General features: G+C 30.8%; 1 protein-coding gene across 7 annotated transcripts in view; it reads right to left on the bottom strand.

The window, feature by feature from the left end:
* Window positions 1-21,800, bottom strand: part of LOC108751846 (inositol 1,4,5-trisphosphate receptor) — a 50,935-nt gene that overhangs the window by 4,180 nt on the left and 24,955 nt on the right. The window contains exons 3-33 of one of the 7 annotated variants that reach the window (XM_018492298.1): window positions 16,792-16,862; window positions 16,188-16,303; window positions 15,804-15,890; window positions 13,599-14,093; window positions 13,277-13,415; window positions 12,903-13,114; window positions 12,449-12,787; window positions 12,222-12,368; window positions 11,792-12,093; window positions 11,615-11,729; window positions 11,371-11,546; window positions 11,129-11,284; window positions 10,902-11,052; window positions 10,679-10,826; window positions 10,153-10,176; window positions 9,303-9,651; window positions 9,074-9,239; window positions 8,780-8,999; window positions 8,167-8,708; window positions 7,982-8,097; window positions 7,708-7,843; window positions 7,367-7,624; window positions 5,876-5,953; window positions 4,841-4,961; window positions 4,593-4,735; window positions 3,768-3,955; window positions 3,589-3,700; window positions 3,003-3,110; window positions 618-735; window positions 304-536; window positions 102-240 (exon numbers count right to left, since the gene is read on the bottom strand). In XM_018492298.1, the coding sequence (XP_018347800.1) occupies window positions 102-240; window positions 304-536; window positions 618-735; window positions 3,003-3,110; window positions 3,589-3,700; window positions 3,768-3,955; window positions 4,593-4,735; window positions 4,841-4,961; window positions 5,876-5,953; window positions 7,367-7,624; window positions 7,708-7,843; window positions 7,982-8,097; window positions 8,167-8,708; window positions 8,780-8,999; window positions 9,074-9,239; window positions 9,303-9,651; window positions 10,153-10,176; window positions 10,679-10,826; window positions 10,902-11,052; window positions 11,129-11,284; window positions 11,371-11,546; window positions 11,615-11,729; window positions 11,792-12,093; window positions 12,222-12,368; window positions 12,449-12,787; window positions 12,903-13,114; window positions 13,277-13,415; window positions 13,599-14,093; window positions 15,804-15,890; window positions 16,188-16,303; window positions 16,792-16,862 (5,705 nt within the window). The remainder of the gene's footprint in view (window positions 1-101; window positions 241-303; window positions 537-617; window positions 736-3,002; window positions 3,111-3,588; window positions 3,701-3,767; window positions 3,956-4,592; window positions 4,736-4,840; window positions 4,962-5,875; window positions 5,954-7,366; window positions 7,625-7,707; window positions 7,844-7,981; window positions 8,098-8,166; window positions 8,709-8,779; window positions 9,000-9,073; window positions 9,240-9,302; window positions 9,652-10,152; window positions 10,177-10,678; window positions 10,827-10,901; window positions 11,053-11,128; window positions 11,285-11,370; window positions 11,547-11,614; window positions 11,730-11,791; window positions 12,094-12,221; window positions 12,369-12,448; window positions 12,788-12,902; window positions 13,115-13,276; window positions 13,416-13,598; window positions 14,094-15,803; window positions 15,891-16,187; window positions 16,304-16,791; window positions 16,863-21,800) is intronic. The other 6 variants (XM_018492301.1, XM_018492300.1, XM_018492299.1 and 3 more) reach the window with 6 other exon arrangements.

Below are 21,800 nucleotides of genomic sequence, written 5' to 3'. Positions count from 1 at the left end.
GAATATATATATATATATATTTACAGAAATGTATAAAAAAGTACCAATTAAATAGAGAATTAGCTTGGTATATTACTATTAGTATTTATTTTATCTTATACCTGATCCATGTTTTCGCGATAATTTGTCAACCTCTTTGCCCTCCTTATCCTCATGTGCTTTCGCTGCCATATCAGATGTATTTACTGTCACAGTAGATTTAATCTCTTGCTGAGAATCTTTCATTTTATCGTAAAATACCTATGTAAAAAATAATAATGTAAACGTTTACATGCACATTATAAAATTGTAAGACTAACGTACCTTGAAGAATGATTGACTTAAATCGGCACCCATTAATTTATTAAATATACTCCTTTGTATAATAGGATTTCCACCTTCCAAGAGCGCGATACCTAATTCCACGACTTCTACAAATATGCTCGGAGAGTGTACACTCTTAATTACCAATTCTACCACTAAATCTGAAGCACCTTCACGATCAAGATGAGTTTGCACATCATGCAATGTTCTTCCAGCTCGGCTTAATATCTTTGCTGTAAATATAGCAATTATTAGTTTGCTATTAGACATCCAAATAATAAAATGTAGTATAAAAATAATATCTTACGACCTACCTCCTGGACCATGAGTAATAGTCGCGCTACGGGATACTCCAATATCAACATTTTCCGGATTTTGTATAAAACTTTTGCCAAAATAACGCGTCAAAAGATTATTTCTCAATGCGTCTCCCTACGGAAAAAAGAAGTATTTAACGTCAACATTTTATTACACGTTTGAAATCAGAATGATGTACCAATACATAGTGCACAACATTAATAAAAAAAAAAAAGAAATCTAGAATACAGATATATTCCTCTTAATATATTCACAAATAGTTTTATACCACAAATAATATCTATGCACGGATTTGAATCGTATATTTACAAAATCGGTGCTTTATGTGCTTATAGGTGTGAGAAATACCTTGTGCAATTTAGGATGCGTATAGGAAAAAATTTCATTATATCATTGAATAAAATTTTTAACTTGAGACAAAATAAAGTGCAACATGAGAGAAAAAGGTAAATGTTAATGTAAACAACATTCACATATTTGTACATTTATAATTGGTGAAGATTCATATGAAAATCAAAGACTTCAGAGAATACGTAATTAAATTAATGTAAAGGTGTAAGATTGTATTCACATATATAAAAGTGTAATCCTGGGATAAAGCACATAAGAGTGAATAATAGCAACACACATATTTTGGATATGCATACAATGATATTTTAGTATCAATGTATATTTATGCTCAAAACGTGTTAACTGTGAATAATTGTGAGTATAAATATTCAGCTATCTATAATAAATAATACATTCATGTCATTGGAGTAAGGAATTAATAAAACAATAAAATTCACATAAAATTTCACATTCACAATATATGTGACTCCTTTTCAAATGGCTAAAAGTATTAATAATTAAAATATGTGTATTATAATTATTAGTATAATTGTTAAAAAATATAATCTATCATTGTATTGGTACATCTTACTACATAATTTATGTACATTTATATATCTATCTATAAAGCTATATTATATATATCTCTATGCTTGTATATAATAATATTGAGATATATATTTTTTTGTATTAAACAAATCTCTAGAAATAATATTCCCAAAGATGTAGCTCGTAAAAGTCTTTAATACACGGTAAATGTATTGGAGAAAAATATAACAATTTTTTTACAAAAATATAAATTATATACAAGGAGGGGCATTTAAAACAGGTCATCTGAATAACTCGCTTGTTTTTAACAATAGAAGAAAAAGTTGCTTGGTTTCGAGAAGCACATAATGTGATGTCAATAACTGTGTAAAATTTTTAATTATTTGAAAAATGCCTTGAAACAATTTATTTTCTACTCAATTATTTTCCATTATTGATCTTGCGTAACCTTGAATGACCTTCAATTATAGGTAATTGTATTCGTCTTAAAATGCTCTATCAGAATGTAAATAAAACATATCGTTCCATTTAAAAAAACAGATTTGACCTTTACTTATCCTTTACGCCTCTACCTACAAAACAATTATTGACATTACACTAAAAACAAGTAAGTTATTCAGGTGACCTGTTTTAAATGCCCCTTCCTGTATTGTAAGTACATTGTTAATGCATTTTACTTTTATTAATTATTTGTTACTTTGCACCGTGAATCAAAATAACTTTTACATATAAGAGCATACAGTTCTTATATATCATGTATTTATATAATATATAAATATAATATTAATATCATATGTATTTTCTCAAAATATAATACTCTACATGGAGACATAGAGATGACTTATTTAATGTAAAATATTGCAAACGATAAAATAATAATAAGAAATAAACATATAAATATAATAAGAAACAAAGGTAAATTAAAACATGCCTAAATCAAGCATCATGCATAAAAGATCTACACAACGTACATTATGTTCTCTACTTTACGGAATTTTACCACACCATATTCTCTACTTTACAGAATTTTACCACATCATATTCTCTACTTTACAGAATTTTACCACATCATATTCTCTACTTTATGGAATTTTATCACACCATTTACGACTCGATGTGTATATATAACATATAATGGACAATCACTTAGTCAACAACTTAATCACACAATTAATCAACTACAGTTAGTAACATATTTATTATTATCGTTAGCTTTTAAAATGGAAAGTAAATTATGATTCGTTATGATTTCCAGATCAGAGAGAAGTTTAGAATGAATTAAATAGATTCTTCTTCTTTTCTGATGATATATCCTAGGTGGGTTTCTTTGCTTTTGACAATGCAACAGCATGTAATGTCGTAGTGGTGTTAGAAGTTATCATTCGCGCGTCCTAAATTACATCACGCAATCACCGATCTCTTTTCAGCATAATACGTTCGGCATAAAATTTCGTTTCATATACGTTGTGCCCATATTTCTTTCTATCTACTTTAATTTTTACCGGCTCTTGCTGAATAATTTGTCGATTCTCAGACTGATCATTGGAACCTGTTCCAACTTGTGACTCGCCCTGCGTTTCTGACTCCGTCTGTTCCGAGATACCTTCGTTCTTCGTTCGCAGCATGAAAACATCTTTACCTACAGATCTATTCTACGAGACCTACTCACCCGTCGTTAAGACTTTGTGGCGTATTGAGAAATCTTATTAACTTTTACATTATTCTCGTAATTATGCAGCAAGCCAAATAAATATTTAATCGCGTATTAATTCGTCTAATGTGCTGTGAGCGATCGATCGAGCATTCAGCTATATCATGATAAAATAAGTTTTTATCCGCCGTAAGTTTACGCCAAATAATTAGTATGAAACATGAAATTTTTTTATTAAATATTTGAATCACTTTTCGCAAAGACAATGTATTTATCTTACAACACATTCAATGATATTCTTATATTTTCTATATTATTACCGTAAACCTATTTACATAAGCTGAATGCCCTTTTCCGCGATGCTGTGTTATATATCTTCCTCAATATGATAAATGATTCATGTAATTTCATGCAAAATATAATTCCACGACACTCACTTTTTCTCCGTATTCAGGATCGATAGCCATCATTTCTCTGAGTGTTCTTAAAACTTTAACGCACAATTTTTCTTCTTTTTCTTCTAACAATTTCTCAGTGTGTTTGATTAACCTGTAAATAATGTGTAAATATAATGATGTTGTACTGCAATTAATATATTGCAAATGAAAAAATCTACCTTTTAATAAAACCACCGTTTTCACATCTCTTTCTGGCATCAGTTGCTGCAGGGAACAGCAATTCAGGTCGATAAAGAATATCCACTAACAAAGACAATTCGGACTGCACCAAAGGTTTCAATTGTTCCTCTAACAGAGACACTATGTCCTGTAAACCTTCTATGATACTCCGATCTAAACGCATAAGCTAAATAAAAAAAACAGTATTAATAAATAAATTAATTATAGCCAACTAATCAAGTTGTTTTATAGGCAAAAGTTTTCGTACAATCTACGCTACAATAAATTAATTTATAGTTCAAAAGTTTAAATACATTTCACAATACAAAACATCTATTCTCATATATATTAATATAAGTATTTAAATATATAAGTATTTAATATTTAATACTTTATTGTATTAAGATTTTACCATTAACATGTGTAGTCACATCATCAAATCATGATTAAATATTGAATTTAATTAAAACTAAGTCTAGAGTTTTATTTTATTGTACATTTTTCGTATTTATATGCAAATATGTATGTATGTGTATATGTGTAGCTATAGCTAATTAACGTCTTCAGTGAAACAGACGAAGCTCATGTGATCTATATGTAACAGTGTACTAATTTTAGCAAACGTACTACGTAGCATCACTAAACTAATCAAGTGCTATGCTTCTATGAGTGACCTTTACCTCGTTGTTAGAGCCTTCCACACAATGTAGGTCACTCTATGCATTTAAGTAAATTCATTACACAATTGCTCACACGATGGCACGTATAGCCATTCTAATTAATTTTATAGAAATTTTTATAATTATGAATGTGTTATAAATTACCTGACTTTGACTACGTTCGATTTTTGGTTGTTTAGCAGCTTGCAACCATTTACTAGTTTGTCTACTGAGCATAGCTGCTTTGTTGAACATATTAGCGACTTGGCTTTCCAGATCAGTCGGTATAGCAATACCTCTTCCTTTAGCTAAAAAATTTTAAATGTAACGTTATATTATCAAAATTTACATAAAAATAAACATTATTTTCAAATTAGTATTTTGAACTTTTTACAAGTCTAAAAGATACTTACCTATATCTGATAGAGTTCGTATACAATTCTCAACGTTGAATCTTTGTCCAGCATTTAACCATGCACATTGTGATACATTAAAAGCTGCATGAAGTAACTGGACAAATATAGGTTGCCTTGTCTGTTCCATGCAAAAATAAATGCAAGAATCAATGAAAATTGTCCATATTATAACAAAATTTTTTTAATGTATAATTGCTTAAAAAAAGCTTCTTAAATATTTTAAATTAATAAATATAGAAAGAAATAACATTAAATTGTATTATATTAAATTATATTTTCATATGGAAAAATCATTTTAAGCTGTATCATGTGTTAAAAAATTCATTTAGAAAATATCTTTTTAGAAAAAACATTTTTCAAAATTTATATTATAATCTTGTGTTATTATTTACATATTATACATATTCCATAATTTGTAAATTTAAATCATATCGTACGTCTAGCTTATTTTTTTTTTATTTATTTATATAAAACATAATTAAATTCTACCATTATGTTAAAATGTCATCTCGCATAAAGTGTAACACACTCATTGCCAAGCAATTAGAATTATTATACACATGCCATATGAATTGTGCAAACTTTTCCTTATAATTAGAACAATTTAGGAAATACATAGAAATAGAACAAGAAAAAATATTTCAAGGATAATACAAGATACAATAATCATAGTTAGCACCAGCAAATGATTTATAAAAGTGGATACATTCAGTGACAATGAATGTGTTAATTATGCAGAGACAGGCGTAAAGAAGAAAATGCAGTTTGTATTTACAACACGTCAGTGCTCTATGTTGCTAAAACATTTCTAATATAATCTGCGCGCGCACGGTCATAATAGACATGATCTACAAATATAGTTTAAAATTCTTTATGCCCCTTAAAAGATTAAATATTTATTATATATAAGTGTGAGAAATTTTCTCTTTATTTCATAAAATATTTTAGCCATTATCTCTGATATTGCAGACATAAGAATACCGTATTGTATTCATCAGACATTAAGAAAAGATTCTAACATTCGATACTCACATAGCCAGAAAGATTATTATCTGTATTCCGATCACATTCCTTGATGTTCCAATATAGTCTAGCCTCGTGCAGATGTTTCTATTAGTAAACCAACCCACCACCATATAGATGGATAGTACCCATAGACCCAATAAACCAATGTTGTTGATTGAAAGAAGGCCAGGTGTTGCATGCCAAAAACACAGAACATGCCACTGATGCTTTCAGCAATGACCAAGCACACATCATACAATATATAATTAGTATAATTAATACTTGTGTTGTATTGTATTATTATCTACTCAAGGTAAAAATTGTAGCATTTAATAATTAAATAGAACTTATAATATAACGTATATAATTACACGTAAGAGTTTTATTAATTAATAAAAATATATATTCTATAAAAAAATATATTTTGAAAAACAATTTTACTCTTTCTCTTTCTATACATATGTATGTATGTATATGTGTGACATGTACTTGGTTAATAAGTGAACTTAATTTATAATGTGTTTGCATGCAAAGCAAGAGATTATTAAATAAAGTATATGTGATGTATTTTTTGCATATATATAATACTTTGTAATTAGAATGTTTGCTATCTTATGCCATTTTGTTTCATTACGTCCTTTAAGCAAAACATTCGAAAATTATGGTGATTATATGAATAGCTTTTATAATATAAAATTATTTCATATTAAATTTCATTAAATATTTTTAAATATTATATATCGATTTAATCTTTGTGTTATTCTGTATTCATACAGGTATGTACACTAATAAAAAATACAAGCTTTACCAAAATTTCCAATCTTTCCTTTTTTTTTCTTCATTTTAATAAACTTTAATTTTATAATGAATGTGAACAATAAATGTGAAAAGAGAGCTTCCAGATAAATAAAAATCTGAATAATTATATATTTTAACAATTATAATCAAAATTTAAAATTAGCCAATATTCAATATTATTTAAATATATATACATAATCAAAATATATTAACTGTAAGCAAACCTTTATCAGATGAATATTTCTCTTCTGTATTAAAAAAAATTGTGTTATAATTTGAACAGTAGATTTAAATAAATCCATTTTTATAAATGAAATTTGTGCAACAGAAATTCCATCAAGAAAATAAGGTGCAAAAACTTATTATCTATTTATAATATTTAGTTTAAAAAGCGTGAATTCTAAATTTGGCTTAACGTGAATAATTTAAAATTAATTTGGTGTTAAGCAATATTTTTAAAATAAATATTATCTTGTGAAATTATATTCACTGAAGGACTAAATATACCAATAAGATGTTATAACATATAGATTAATCAATTAGAAAGAAAAGACATAAAAATATATATATGAGTGTATATGTGTATAAGTGTATGTATGTGTGTGTATATATATGTGTGTGTGTGTATATATATATATATACACACACATGCACACACATACACACACGCGCGCTATTAAAGATTAATGTTTTCTCTTGTAATACAAATGAAGATGTTACCTGTACAGTGGTGCTTTGATCAGAAAATGGACTGCTGAAAAATGTAGATATGATGTTCATTAAACAACTTGTCACGTAAGTCTCCAAGGCTGTATCTGCATGTTGTCGATCATGAGTGGATGTGGCAATTAAACCCATATCAACAATAAAAGATTTTTCGAACAAAGACCACATATGATTTGACGTATAAATTTCCTTCATTTCGACTTCTGTATCAATGTAACAGTGGTTGAGAAAATTGATGTATGCTTCTTTCACCTATTTATAAATATTATATACATAATGTCAGTAATATTTACTTTAATCAGATATGAGTGTATTAAATTCGGTAAAAGATTCACCTCTGGTATACAATCTGGATGTGACACCACAGCAACGATATCATCTAACGGTAAGAGACTGTGACATTTAATTTCTGTATTGACATTTTTGCCCATTGTACAACAAGCTAGAAGTTTTACCAACTCTACATGATATCTAAAACACAATAAATATATATTTTATATTTGAGACTCTCAAATGTTTAAATAAATCGATACAAAGTAGAACATCGTACAATACATGATATATACAATTAGATAATTTTCATTTAAAAAATATACTAAAGCAACTCACTGAAGAGGACTGCTCTCATCCATTCGATGTCTTTCAGATCGCATCATTTCCACAAAATGATTAAACGAGGCTCTATCATTATAAAACACTAAAACATCTTCTCCCGCTTGAACCAACTATAATAAAAATGAAGCTAGAAAAATATTCCACAAAAGTTATATGCACATAATGTAATGGCATCTTACCTCCTGCATCACCATCTCTTGACATTTTCTAATAAATTGATTCTCAGCTTTTACTATAGTTTGCAAAAACTTCAAATATTGCACATGTTTTCCATGCGTTTCTATGCAATGTACGAAATGCTGTATGACTTTCGCACCGACTTCATTGCAAAGAACGGAGTTATCTTGAAAAATACTACATACTGTCTGCGCCTCTCTTATACCAGGATTCAAGAATAAATCTAGCTGCTTGTGTAGAAGAACTTGATTTTGTTGATTAGATAGACAAAAGTTTTGCAGGAAATCATGCGCCAAACGCATTAATTCATTCATTCTGACATCTTCCTTGGTGTCGTATGGAACCTGTAATAAATCCAAAACGACAGTATGCACTCCGACATTGCGCAAAAGTCTCTGCTCGTGTTTGCGTGCCTTTACTTGGCCGCCTGGTAGATTTTGAATACACAGCTTGTTCATTCTCATTAATATCTGCTGAATTTTTTTATATTCTTCTGCTTGATCGGGATGTAACGGTGGGCCGATATCCAAATCAATAGCAGACCCTATAAAAAATAATTATTTATTCACTTTTCATAAAAAAGATGTATAAAATAATAATTATTAAGACAAAAACCTTGTTTATCTAATGCAGATAACAGAGGTGTTTTACGAGGAGCTGTAGCTTCATCTTCTTCTTCTTTACTCTTCTTCTTTTTCTTATTTCCATATTCTTCTATTACCTTGGATTTATATACCCAAAGCTCAGATTTCTCGACAGATTGGCGTAAAATGTCTAAATCTGCCTTTATTTGTTTGTATGATTCTACATCGCTATCCGAAACTAAAAGCTGCACCTGTTAACCGCATGTTTGTATTATCAAATAATTTTTTCTCACAATCTTACTTCAATATCTAAAGAAAGTCCAACCTGTTTAAATGCTTGTAAAACTTCTTGTCTTTGGCTAAAGTGCCTAAATAATAAATGTAAGGCTCCAGAGACTAATGGAGGATAATCGTGCATAGCTAGATGTAATAGAACGCGTAAAAATGTTCTGCCTCCTTGGCCATCTAAATCCAGCGCTGCGCATTCCTCACTAAAAAAAAATTATTTTTCTGTAAGGTACAACCTTCATACATTGCATCCAAAAACATATTACCTGCTCCCAAATATTCCTTCTGCCTGTGCACTAATTGAATCTAAATCAATAGCTTTTTGCCCTAGAGTCACATCTCCAGTTTTCTCTGCAGCACTTAATGCTGTTTCATCGAATTCTCGTTTAAATATACTCAAAAGACAAGAGATTCTGTAATCCAATCTAACATCCAGAATAAATTGCAAAATTTCGATTATCTTGAGTTTCGTATCCATCACTAAGGGATATTCCTTCTTCATTAATGGCTTTGGTCTTGGAGAAGAGCTAGCTAACACTTGACCGGCTGGTCCTAATGTTAAATTTGTCATCACAGCACCCATATCGCCAATGCATCTAAGAATACCTCCTTCAGCTATTTAAAAACATAAGAAATAAAAGTTTATATTAAGTCAATAAATAACAAGATATATAATTATATAATATTACATATGTATATAATATTATTGTACATATTTACATTATATATCACATAGTAAAAAAATATAGTAGCAAAATTTAATTTGTGTTAAAAAATAAAAACTAGTATATAAAATAATGACTCTTTTGTTATTTATTATGGAAAAAGGACAAGAGATTTATTTCAAAAATAATGAAATAAAATAATATTTGTTTAATAATTAAGGATGTTAGGTATCATAAATTGTTAATATAGGATATTTTAATATTCATATTTCTTGCAATACTTATTTCTAACAAGAGAGTATTATTATAAAAATATTTAAGCAAAACTTTGTAAGAAGCTTTGTGAATTTACTTTGTACAATGTACAAGATTGCATGCTTAATCTTGTTAATATTCATTCCGCATAATACAATCTAATTAGTTTTTAACAAGCTTTCTAATAGGATATTACCTGCCTCCTCAGAATCCGTATCAGCTGTGATAAAATATTTACAAGAGTAAATTGATTAGTTTTAAACATATTTACCATTCTATATATATTATAAGTAATTTACCACACATAGTTGAGTAAACTTTATTATCAAAGATATTTTATATAAGCGAGAAGCATGGATTACATATAGTACTAATATATTACAGTACCATAAAAAAGAATATTATATACAAGTTTCTGAAAGCGAAACTAGAATGTAAAAGCTGTTCATGAAAATGATTGAAAGAATAGGAGGGAAAATTTATTATATCGGTGATACACCAATGTATTATATAATGCAAGAAAATAAATTAAATTTTATTTTATGTTACGAGATTAGATGAATGCGCGCGAATGGTATATATATATATATATATAAATGAATCGACATGTCTTCACTACTAAATATTATTTATGGGGTTTATTAAAAATTTGTCAATAAATGGTACAGAACATAATTTATAGATTATATATCATTAAATGGAAGTAATAGAATTAAACTTACAATCAATATCCCCCGTAGGTATCTTCCCATCGGTGGATTCATTCTCTGACACACAATCCAAAATACTAAGTAACGTCTTTGTTAAACTTAATAGATCATTAAAACTGTAGAATCCAAAATAAATTAGATCACGTGCTAATTTAACAACCTAGCGAAATACGTAAGAGCAACGAATTAATTATAACTTATTATATATTTAAGAGACATAGGAAAAAGTATGTACCTCAAATGTAAGCTTATTTTGCTCTTGATCCCCAAAAGACCACATTTTCGCGACAACGTTACATAGATAATCCTCAACAAACATAATTGTTGAACTAAATTTAGTACGAACAGCCTCTTTATTTTGGTCCGGCAGTTTATTCGTATCATAACTAGAATTACGAAAAAGAAAAACAAAAGTTTTAATTCCTATTTTCTACTCAAGTTTTATTAAGTTTTTTTACGTACTCGTTTATACTCATTTTAGACGGGATTTCAGACCAAAGACGAGCATATTTTACGGGAGTTACTTGTTCTTGCGGATCTCTATCTACGTGAAGATGTAACATTAATCGGCAAAATGATGCGCGTAATTCATATGGCACTGTTTCATCTTCCATACATCTACAAAAGATAATATCATAGAAATTGAGATGTGTCGAATGTGATTTAAGAATAATCCTTACTTTAAAAATAAATGTACAACTTACTTAAGTATAAGATCAATGTCCAAATGTAATGACAGATTATTTAATGCTAAATACTGTCTATTCAGGCACATGTTACTAAAAAGATTTAATTGATGCCTGTAATAGTCTAATATTGCTGCATCTTGAACGTTTCCCATTTTTGCTCCTCTTGATAACTCGCTCAAAGACATTGATTTCTGCATTAAACATCATATTAATTTGCATATTACTACCTTTTAATAAACTACATATCAAGCTTACTAACAGCTCCACTATTCCATTCCAATACAACTTCAAACTCCTCTATAACAGTGATTTTTGGTTCAGCGTTTTCTTGCTTCTCATCGATATCTTCAATTTCTACCTGGGTTTTCACCATTCTGGAGTAAATAAAATATATCAGAGAGAAATTAACACCGTTTGTATTATTTATTATACTTACTTTGTTCCTATCAGAATATCCTTATTCTTTTCACTAAGTACGCTTTTACAAATTAATTCTTGTGTCACGGCTATTGCTTTCTTATTAGAGATACACAGATCCGACAGGTAATCCAAAAATCTCGATTGCCAGTTACGCATATTTTTTCTAACGAGACCCACAAATGTCTCTATTTCCGCAGCTGTTATGTGTTTTTCCAATAACTTTCTGTTGTTATGTAAAAGCGCGGTAATAGTATCTTCCGCTAGAATATCGTAGCCGATTTGTTTTTGCATAAATGCAAAATGTTTAGCAATGTATTCCTATATAAAAAAGAAAATATAAAATATTTTTTTAATAATATATATACTTACAATATATTGTAATCATTCAGTCATCCATTTATTCATTCATTCAAATTTCTTGTATCAAAAGCTCAATATCGCAATACCTGATTCTTTCTATAATCCTGTTGAGAAAGTCTGAGTATTCGGTAACACAGACGAAACATGTATTTGTATGGCGCGTGTCTCGGATCGTTAAGCTCTTCTATCCTAAGAAATGGTCCCTCACCCTCTGCAGATTCCAAGAATGGAGCCTACAATTAAAGTGTCGTGAAACGTTCTTATTCACACTGATATCTCTACACAATTAATGTCTATTTAAAAGTTAAAATACCTGCAATATTTTGAACAATTGGCCCAGAATGTATTGTTCGCGCAATAATTTCTGACGGTCCCTCACAGGACCATCCTTTACATTTGTCACGACTAGTTCTAACGCTTCAGATTTATTCTGTTCATTTTCTGATCCAGCAATAAAGTATACAATGTCCTGCAGCAAGCTAGTAACAGCTCTCCGTTCATTGTGTGAGATCGTACCTTTTTCTAGCTTACTATTCATTGCCGTCAACACCTTGCAAGCATCATTTGCGAAATCTAAATCGCGTACTTCAACCGGTGACACAGATCTCAAAGCAAATGCTTCTTTATCCTCTTTACTAGTCGCGCAACCCACCTAATGAGTAATTAAAACGCCCTAATTTAATTAATATTTCTTCGATTTATGTGAATTTCACTTACAATATTTGATACTTAAATTATAATGTAATCACTAGAATACGCTACAATACCTTCGACATCACAGGCTTCTCATCATCCTTATCGATCGGTACGCTTGTTGAATGAACCCAAGTATTTGTGCATATGTGATGTAATCTCACAAAGGACGATTGCGGAACCAGACTATCGCCCCGCGTTAAAGTTGTGGGATCTAATTCAAACAATGAGCTAATCTCATTGCTGTGCGGCACCGATACTAATCTATAGACCGGTCCAGGTGGATCTATTAAATCATACATATAAATGATCGATTTGTCCTTAATTAACAGTAAGTATTTTTATATAGAATAAATTATGATACATAATATCAATTATTTTCTAAATATTTAAAATACTGAATGTATACTCTAACATATTAATTTCAAAGTATCTATGAATGTTATACCACGTTTTCCTTTCACGGGTTCCCGTGGTTCATCCGTGTCAACCTCAGCAGCGAGATATTGGCCAGTTGCTAGATGTTTAAATCTAAACAGTGAATTCCAGTGGCCGGCACCGCCTCTACACGGATCGTGTTGCACCACCTATTCATTAACAAATAAATAAAGGACATTTACTTATAAAAATAAGGTATGTCAAAGTCAAATCAGTATAAACGCAATAAGAATTTGAGTAATAAAATGTTTGCAAAAACTCAGTTTCAAATATTGCATGTTAAGTAAAAAAGCATCTTCATAGATAAATTTATGTAAATTAAATCAGCTCACCTCGACTTCCCACAAGGCTTTGCTGCTGGTAGCCGCGGTAGCGCTGGTTCTGCCCGTCGTCCTGAGAAACACGTGTTGCTTCTTCTTGTATTCGTCCATGGTTAGAAACTTTTCTTGCTCAGCGTGAAACAGCCGCACTACGTCACCGCCTTTGAGAATCTCCTCCTGGTTCTCCCGATGCTCCATGAAGAGGGTTACCTTCCAGGAGGTGGATGAATTCACAACGTTAACTTCCTTGCAGCCGGGATTGTCGCTCAGCTCGTAATTGGCGGCTACATGAAGACCTTGACGACCCGCGTTTACCGGCTCCATGATCACCTTGTCACCGACGACGACACTATCGCCGTCGCTACGCAGCTTGTAGAACGGCATTATGTAAAACCACGAACCCTCGTTTCCATTCGCGTCCAAGTAAACCCTCATCGCGTTCTTTTCTAGTAACGCCGGCAGCCTTTTGTTGACCGTCAGGAATTTGTTTGATTTAAGATGCAATAACTGTCACAGACAAGTCATAAATAATTATATTTGTACACTGGTAGAGATAAAAAAACAAAATGACTTAATCCTTTGATATATCATATTTATATTATTAGCGTCTCAAATCGATTGCGGTTAACGAACGTTTCGGCGCACAGTCATATCTGAGGTAATTAAATTTAAAAAAAAATTAAGAATATATATTGTATTCACATGTAACTTTGACCGATTATTGGCGTTCTCTATCATATTTATGTTAATCCTTTGAATTAAATAATATTTTGTTATTTTTAATTTCTATGTATGTACACATCAATCCATTTCTGCAATTAAATTTTTAGTTACAACGTAAACAACGTTATGTATGTGCCCAGTAAATTAAATTTAGTCAAATACATTTCTTGAATTAAATTGTTTAACTCCATTATTTACAATTAATTAAGTTAATGACATTGAGTAAGAGCAGTATGATGATCTAGACAAATAATTAAAAATAACTAAAACTGAGTATAATTTGACATATATATAATTTGATGTATTACAGATTTAACAGTTTTCTACGTTTGACGTATATAAATATAATGTAAATTTATTTATAAACGCACGCAGCGCAATGTGAATAAAATTAATCTGTATGCTAATTGCATATTCGTACGTTTGCGTTTACAATATTCGTGGTGAGCAATTGGAACAAAATTGTATTTTGTTATAATGAATTATTTCGCAAGTTAAAAAGGCTATAATAAGTAGATAATTTTGCAACGTACAATACAACATATAACGTGTAACCGAGATAATATAAAATAAAGATGATTAATTAACTTATACGTAATACATCAACGTGGTGTGCGAAAGATAAGAGAATCGATAATTCGATGAAGAATACATTATAGCAGAAATTAATTGAACGTCTAATGGCATCCTTTGCTGCGATCGAAGATACAATCTATATACGTTACAGGTACAACATAACGTTCATTTCACGATGTTATCTCATCTGCCGATGATCAAAGTGCCATCTTTTCATACTTTTTAGCAACAATGTATTACAACTCGAAACAGAAACTTAATTATTTGTAAATTCAACAATAAGAAATAAAGCCGTAACGATCAAAGCTAGACTTTAATGCTTAAATAATTCAATCTGAATTACTATATATATTATATTTATATTTATATATACAATATTTATATATACTTGCATACCATATTTATAGTCATTCAAACCTTGCGAATTGTTTTTCCACTCTTATAAACGCAATTTGTGTAAAACGCATTGTGTATAAAGGCAATTACTGTAGTAATATCGCAAATTAAATTGACAAGTAATTTTAATAACTTGATGTTCAATCAGGCATCATATTAAGATGTTAATTATTTATTACAGACTTAGTTTCGCCATTTAATGTCACTTCTATTTTCTGACATGGCAAGAATATCGCGGAGAAAGAAAATCTCGTTAATTAACAAATACTTATACAAGGCAGATAACTACGTCAATACGATGGATGTACCAAACAGTTTTTATGATCGCTTTGCGAAAAAAGAAGGTGTTAAGAGAAAAGCCGCTCCCCTAACGATATTGATAAATCTATTATTATTCATATATATAGCTACTTTACGTTATAAGAATATGCGGTCAAGCATAAAGCGCTCAAGATATACATTAATAAAATAGTGTCACTCACAAGAGATTTTTTTCCAGCAAAAAAAGATTTATTTTCTTACCTGTATGACATTACCGTAGGAAACCACCGTGCCTAGTAGTTTCTTGTTTTCAGTCTCATTTTGCTTTTTCTCAATTTCGGCCGCATGCTGAGAAAAAGATAAATCCTATTAAATGGCAATCGAAGAAAATAATAATAAATTCCATTAAATAATCAGTAAATAGGTTTTAATATTAAGAACTGATTGAATACATCTATAAATATTCTGTATAGTATTCATATTATCATGCACCTAGTTACTCTTCAGAGTAACGCGTACGGTATTAACAAATGTACCATTTCCAGTTTTAGAATATATAAGAAAAATATATGTCTGTATAAGTGTGTATTTCTTTTAATTAAAAATGTGAATTGATTAAACAATTTAGCATCTTCCGCAACTTACGTGAAGTCTTTTCAGCAAGATAGCATCTGTGCCTGAACTCGCACTCTGTTTTGCTGCCTTCCAGAATTGCTTTTGAGCGGAGTATCGATTCATGGGACATATTTTGAAGAGGCAATCTAAAAAAAAATCAATACATTTCGTTATTGCTCGAATTTATTTTACGGAGGTGTCAAATGTATAATCTCTTCAAAAAAATTATGAGATTTGAAAATTTATACTTTCCGTATAAAAATGGATGTTATACATATAAATGTATACATATAAAATAGTTCAATAAGGTCAATATTTAATAATATATATTTAACAATACAATTTTATAGTTTAAATGAAAATTTTCTCATTTTATTTTAATGTATTTTTTATCTAAAAAAAGATTCTAAATTGCTAGCAAACTATTGTATCACTTTCAAATACAATATAGAAAAATTTGTAATTTTTTTATTTTATTACACACACTTTTAATACATTTTTAACATTATCTGCTTAAATTTTCGCGAAATAAAATGTTTAAAAAAATTAGATATCAAAAAAGCTACCATTAATAATTAAAAGGACAAAATCGATTAAAAAGCAAAGACAAAGACATCTAAAAAATATGAATTACCTCTGAATTTCTTCGGTGGATTCGACAAGTCTCCAGCTTCGGGACATACTACACACCTGTCATCGACCAACCTGAAAATAATATATATAAAATAATATATATTGTCAAACTAACAAAAAAAAATATGCAATATAATATATTAACCGTTTTAAAACAGTAAGTAAATAATTTCATAAAATCGCTTGTTTATCAAAGAATAAAGTAAACACGTCTATCTTTCGAAAAGCAAAACTATTATTATTAGTATATGAATATACTACATATCACAGTAGAAAATATATTCTTTGAATATTTATTACGCATTAACTTTGCACTTTTTCTTTTTTTGCAGTGACTAGCCTAATCATATCACACTAGCATATTATATGTCACGTAACACTGATAATACATGAAGCTCTAGCGTGGAGCGGACATAATATAGCCACACCTCCGGCTTTGCAGCTATGCAATATCGACATAGCGGGCGAGTCATCGTTAAATAAATGTGGTCCAGGTGGAGCGAAACAGCGACCTACTATATAGGTCGATATTGAGGCAGATCCTGGCTTGTCTTGTGCCTGGCAGCAGTGACAGCTTTAAAGCATTGCGTAAAAACGAAAGAGAGAGAGAGAGAGAGAGAGAGAGAGAGAGAAACAGAGAAAAAGAGAAAGAAGTTTTTATACCGTACGTAATCATGCGCGAAAAATTACAATAAAAGCAATATTTGTGTTGCTATAAAAAATGTAGACACCTAAAATAGAAATTTAAAAAATCCACGTGTATTTTTTCTATAGCTTTCTGTTTTTATCTGTCACGATTGTAAAATTTCATCACAATTGTTGCACAAAAACTAAACACATCAGAATCATCATTGTTGATGAATTCTGCAATTTTTCATATTGCACGCTACATGTATTGCGTATGCGATTTTGTGTAGCGTTCCGCTGGAAAAAAAGTTTACAATAGAAATGTCGAAGTAGAACGTGACGTCATTTTGCACAAAGGTGCGATCGCAACTCGGCAGACACCAAGCGAACTATTGATCCAGCTATCTCGCATTAATAGGACGTAGAATGATCCCACATCTTGCATAATATAATCGCGCAAGAACTCAAGGTGAATGATTGAGAAACGTTGTCGGATTAAGCATGCATTAAATTTACACAGAAATGTAAAGTATAAGACGTTGCCGAGAAATAACAGCATGAAAAGCATAGCTTGCAACTATCACATACTCGGATTGCGACTCAATCTCGAGTACAAATCCAGATATCATCGCTAGCTTATCTGGGTTTATATAGAAGCTAATAATTAAGATAACGGGGCTAATATCACGTCGATTAACATTTTATTAATTAAATACGTATTGTAAGTCATATCAAGGTATGATATATCGCTAATTTCCTACAACAATGACATGATTCAGAAATATATTTTCAGAATATAAATCATGGTCCTTATCACGTTGTACGCATTAATTGTTTAGTGCTAACATCCATAAGTCGTCTAATCGCATTTTTCCTCGACCATCTGTCTGAAAAACTGCATTTTGAGATTAATACTTTTTTTTCTGACAACCATTGAAAATATTTGTTTGTTAACCGCTACTAAGTATGTATACATATAAGCTTCTCTAACTTGCTAACAAGATTGCGATTAGGTTTCTCCCAGCAAAGGTAAGCTCCTGGCGAGTTGAAGGCGACGGGAATATTCATAATTCACATCTCTAAATCCACAATCCACGCAAGAGAAATACCGTACATTAAACAATCCTTGACATTTTAATAAAAGAGGCAGATGTAACGTGTATAAAATCATATGTTTAAAAAGAATATAATTCTTTCGTAAAGTCACAAAATAAATAAACAGAAGTTAATAAAATATATAAATTGTTTATTCTTTCAAAAAACGGCAAATAAATTTCAATATCAATTTCATTTTCGTGGAAAGCACCAGCATGATGCAAATAGCGTTATATTGTACATTCTTTCTCTACTTGCCTTTACAACAAAATTAACAAGCAAATCTAATAAACAGTACAAAGATTTCAAGCACAAAGCTTGCTTGCGGTAAAATTTCAAAGAGTATTCACAACTTTAAATTCATTTACAACAAAAATAATTGCATGGGTGCTTCTCGGTAGATGACTGCTTCAATTAATTGTGACTGATTTCTCGTTCGCGGTGCACAGTCGACGATTTTATCGATTGTTTCCGCATTGAAGGGAACGTGTCGGATAATAGAGCACTTTGGGCGACCTCCTGATAGCGGAGCTGCCGAAACAATAGATGAATTGTATGATAAAATCGGAGCACACCGAAGAATCTCCATCCATTTGGTGTGCAAACGCAGGGAGAGAACTCCTATGCATCGCCGTACCTGTCTATGGCACATGACCGCAAATACGTGTGTACTTAGCGTGATTAACGGCAGCACTTTACGCTGCCGTTGATTAATGCCGCTTTACGTTTCTGAAGCCGCCGCGGCGAATAAAACGAATTTGCATCGCCTTACATAACGGGTCAAAGCTATCCAGCGCGAGATATCTGAGATGCTCTTTCAATTTTTACGGATAAAATCATTCTTCTCAGAATTCTTGAGAAAGAGTGGAGTTTCGAAAGTAAATCGCGATGGCAAGTACGATATTAATGGAAAAATTAATTTTTAAAAAGTATTATTATTTTATCTTATCTCTCTGTAAAGATCTTTTAAAATGAACTTTGAATGAGCAACAATTTAGAAACGATTTAAATTTAGGTATTTTAATCGTTACGTGACATATCGCTAATTTCCTACAACAATTACTTTCAGAAAAAGAATGGAAATATAAAAAAGAAAAAAAGAAAAAAAACATATTTTAAAAGGCACATTCTTTTATAAATTCCTCTACAGTTATTACGTCAAAAAATTGCATTTCAAAATCAATATTACAAAATTTTATAATGATTCAAAACATTCAAATGTTTTTTTTTTTCTGAAAAACTGCTTTTTGAGTTGTGGTCAGTCAGTTGTTGTAGGAAATGAGCGATATATGCAAAAATGCCTATATCAAAAATTTTATACGCAGCATAAAAATGTTGACAGTTCTTTCTTACTTCTTCCTTGCCACCTTCTTCAAGAAATTTATTTGTAACCGCAATATCGCGAATATTAATACCACGTGGAAATACTCATCGGCCTTGAAATATCGTAGCGCGATTTAACAACGTCTGCGCGAGTGACAAAGCCGCTGAAAACAAAGCTGCAAAGAGACGTCGTAATTGTTTCAACGAAAGAATAATATTTGAACGTGGCACGAGAGCGAAAATTTAAAAAAAAAAAAGAAAAAAAAAAGAAAATGGTCGGTTCCAGCAGACGAGATGCGGTTTCCAAAGCGGAGGATATAACTCGGAATATTATTTAGATCAGAAGGCGCTATGACGACTATAGGATAACACACACATACACTTGTACAAAATCCGATATATTGTTATTTCTAGCGACGCCGTGTCATCGTTGCTACTCTGCATCGAGCGCAGCTGGGATTACAAGAGGATCGCCGTTGTCACGTAGTTGTTGCTGTGTTTGTTGTTGAAGTATCAGAAATGAAGCGGAAGGCGAGCAACTCGGGCGTGCACAAAATTGCAAATATAAAAATATATAAATTCTTTAGGCGACCGAGATGCATGCGACGTTCCCGTGTTTTCAATTCAAAATATCCCTGTTAAAGCCGTGAATAAATATTTAAAAAAAATTGAAAACTTTCCGTAAATTTCAACACATAATTGCTCGCAGGGGCGAAACGAGAAATAGCATCCCTCGAAAATCCAATGTAATTAATATTAAAATCGATATGTCAAAATAACAGAAAATGTATTTACGACTGATTATTATTCATGATTAATTTATTATTAATAAACTTCCAATCACATATTCAAATGAGCAAAATTTTTGCCTGTAGCAGTTCGAGTAATTTGGGTTTCTATGAAATAAATACATATATGCGTAATGCAACCAATTTACATCTAAATAATTACGTGCGTTTGCATACAATTGGAAGATACACTAAATTATAAACCGCAAATTAGCATGAGAATCAACAAATCTACTTAAGCCGTTAACAAACATCTCTATCATCGCGATTCCGAAGCGGCAATAAAGAACATGTGGTATGATAGACAGTGCACTGGTTTCTCGTGCCAGAGATCCCGGATTCGATCCTGGTAGGAACCGAAATATTTATGGTCGTGTCTCCTCTCGGAAAAGACTGGCCACCTTCCGAAGAGTATCCTTGCCTACAGAAACACCTCTCGAAAAATTCGCCGTTCGGAACTGGCATTAAAACTATAAGTCCCATATGCTTGTGGCAATTGAATAATCAATGTGCACACCACAAGCATATAAGAGAGGTAAACACGCTAGAGGCCTAATGTGTAAGAAGAAGAAGAGAACAAATATATTTATAATTAAAAACTATGTATACCCGCCTGGATCCTTGCTTGTCTTTCTCCTGTAACTTATTAGGCAATACTGACATTGTAAGCGGTGATTTCAATCCTCATGTTCGAAGCCAAAAATACAGAAGCGAGAAACTCGGTTCGTATGACACTTGTTGAAAAACATAACATAAAAATAACATTTTTCGCTCGAAAAAAATCACAAATGTTATGTGAACAGGATTCCTCGCTTCTATGTTTTTGGCTTCGAACATCGAATATCTTACAAACGCCAAATAACATACAGATATTATAAATAGCTCATTGTTTAAAAATTATTTATTTATAGCACGCGCATAATAATACATAATGATACGTGAGAGCCCTTTTTTATTGGTATCCGGTACAACAATATTAAAATACTCGTAAATAACAATAAATAAAGGGCAAAGTAAGAGTCAAACACATTCTTTAAATTGTCACACAATTTAAAAGGAATAAATTAAAAATAAAGAAAAGTAAAAAAATTGACAAAAATAAAAAAACTCAGTTTAAATTCAAATGTAAAACGTTACAAGTTTCGACTACCAGATTGAGCCCTCTTCAGACATTATC

Source organism: Trachymyrmex septentrionalis, unplaced genomic scaffold (genome assembly GCF_001594115.1).
Source record: "Trachymyrmex septentrionalis isolate Tsep2-gDNA-1 unplaced genomic scaffold, Tsep1.0 scaffold52, whole genome shotgun sequence".
Taxonomy (NCBI): domain Eukaryota; kingdom Metazoa; phylum Arthropoda; class Insecta; order Hymenoptera; family Formicidae; genus Trachymyrmex; species Trachymyrmex septentrionalis.
The sequence above is the reverse complement of the archived record's forward strand: the minus strand, read 5'-3'. Positions and strand labels throughout refer to the sequence as shown.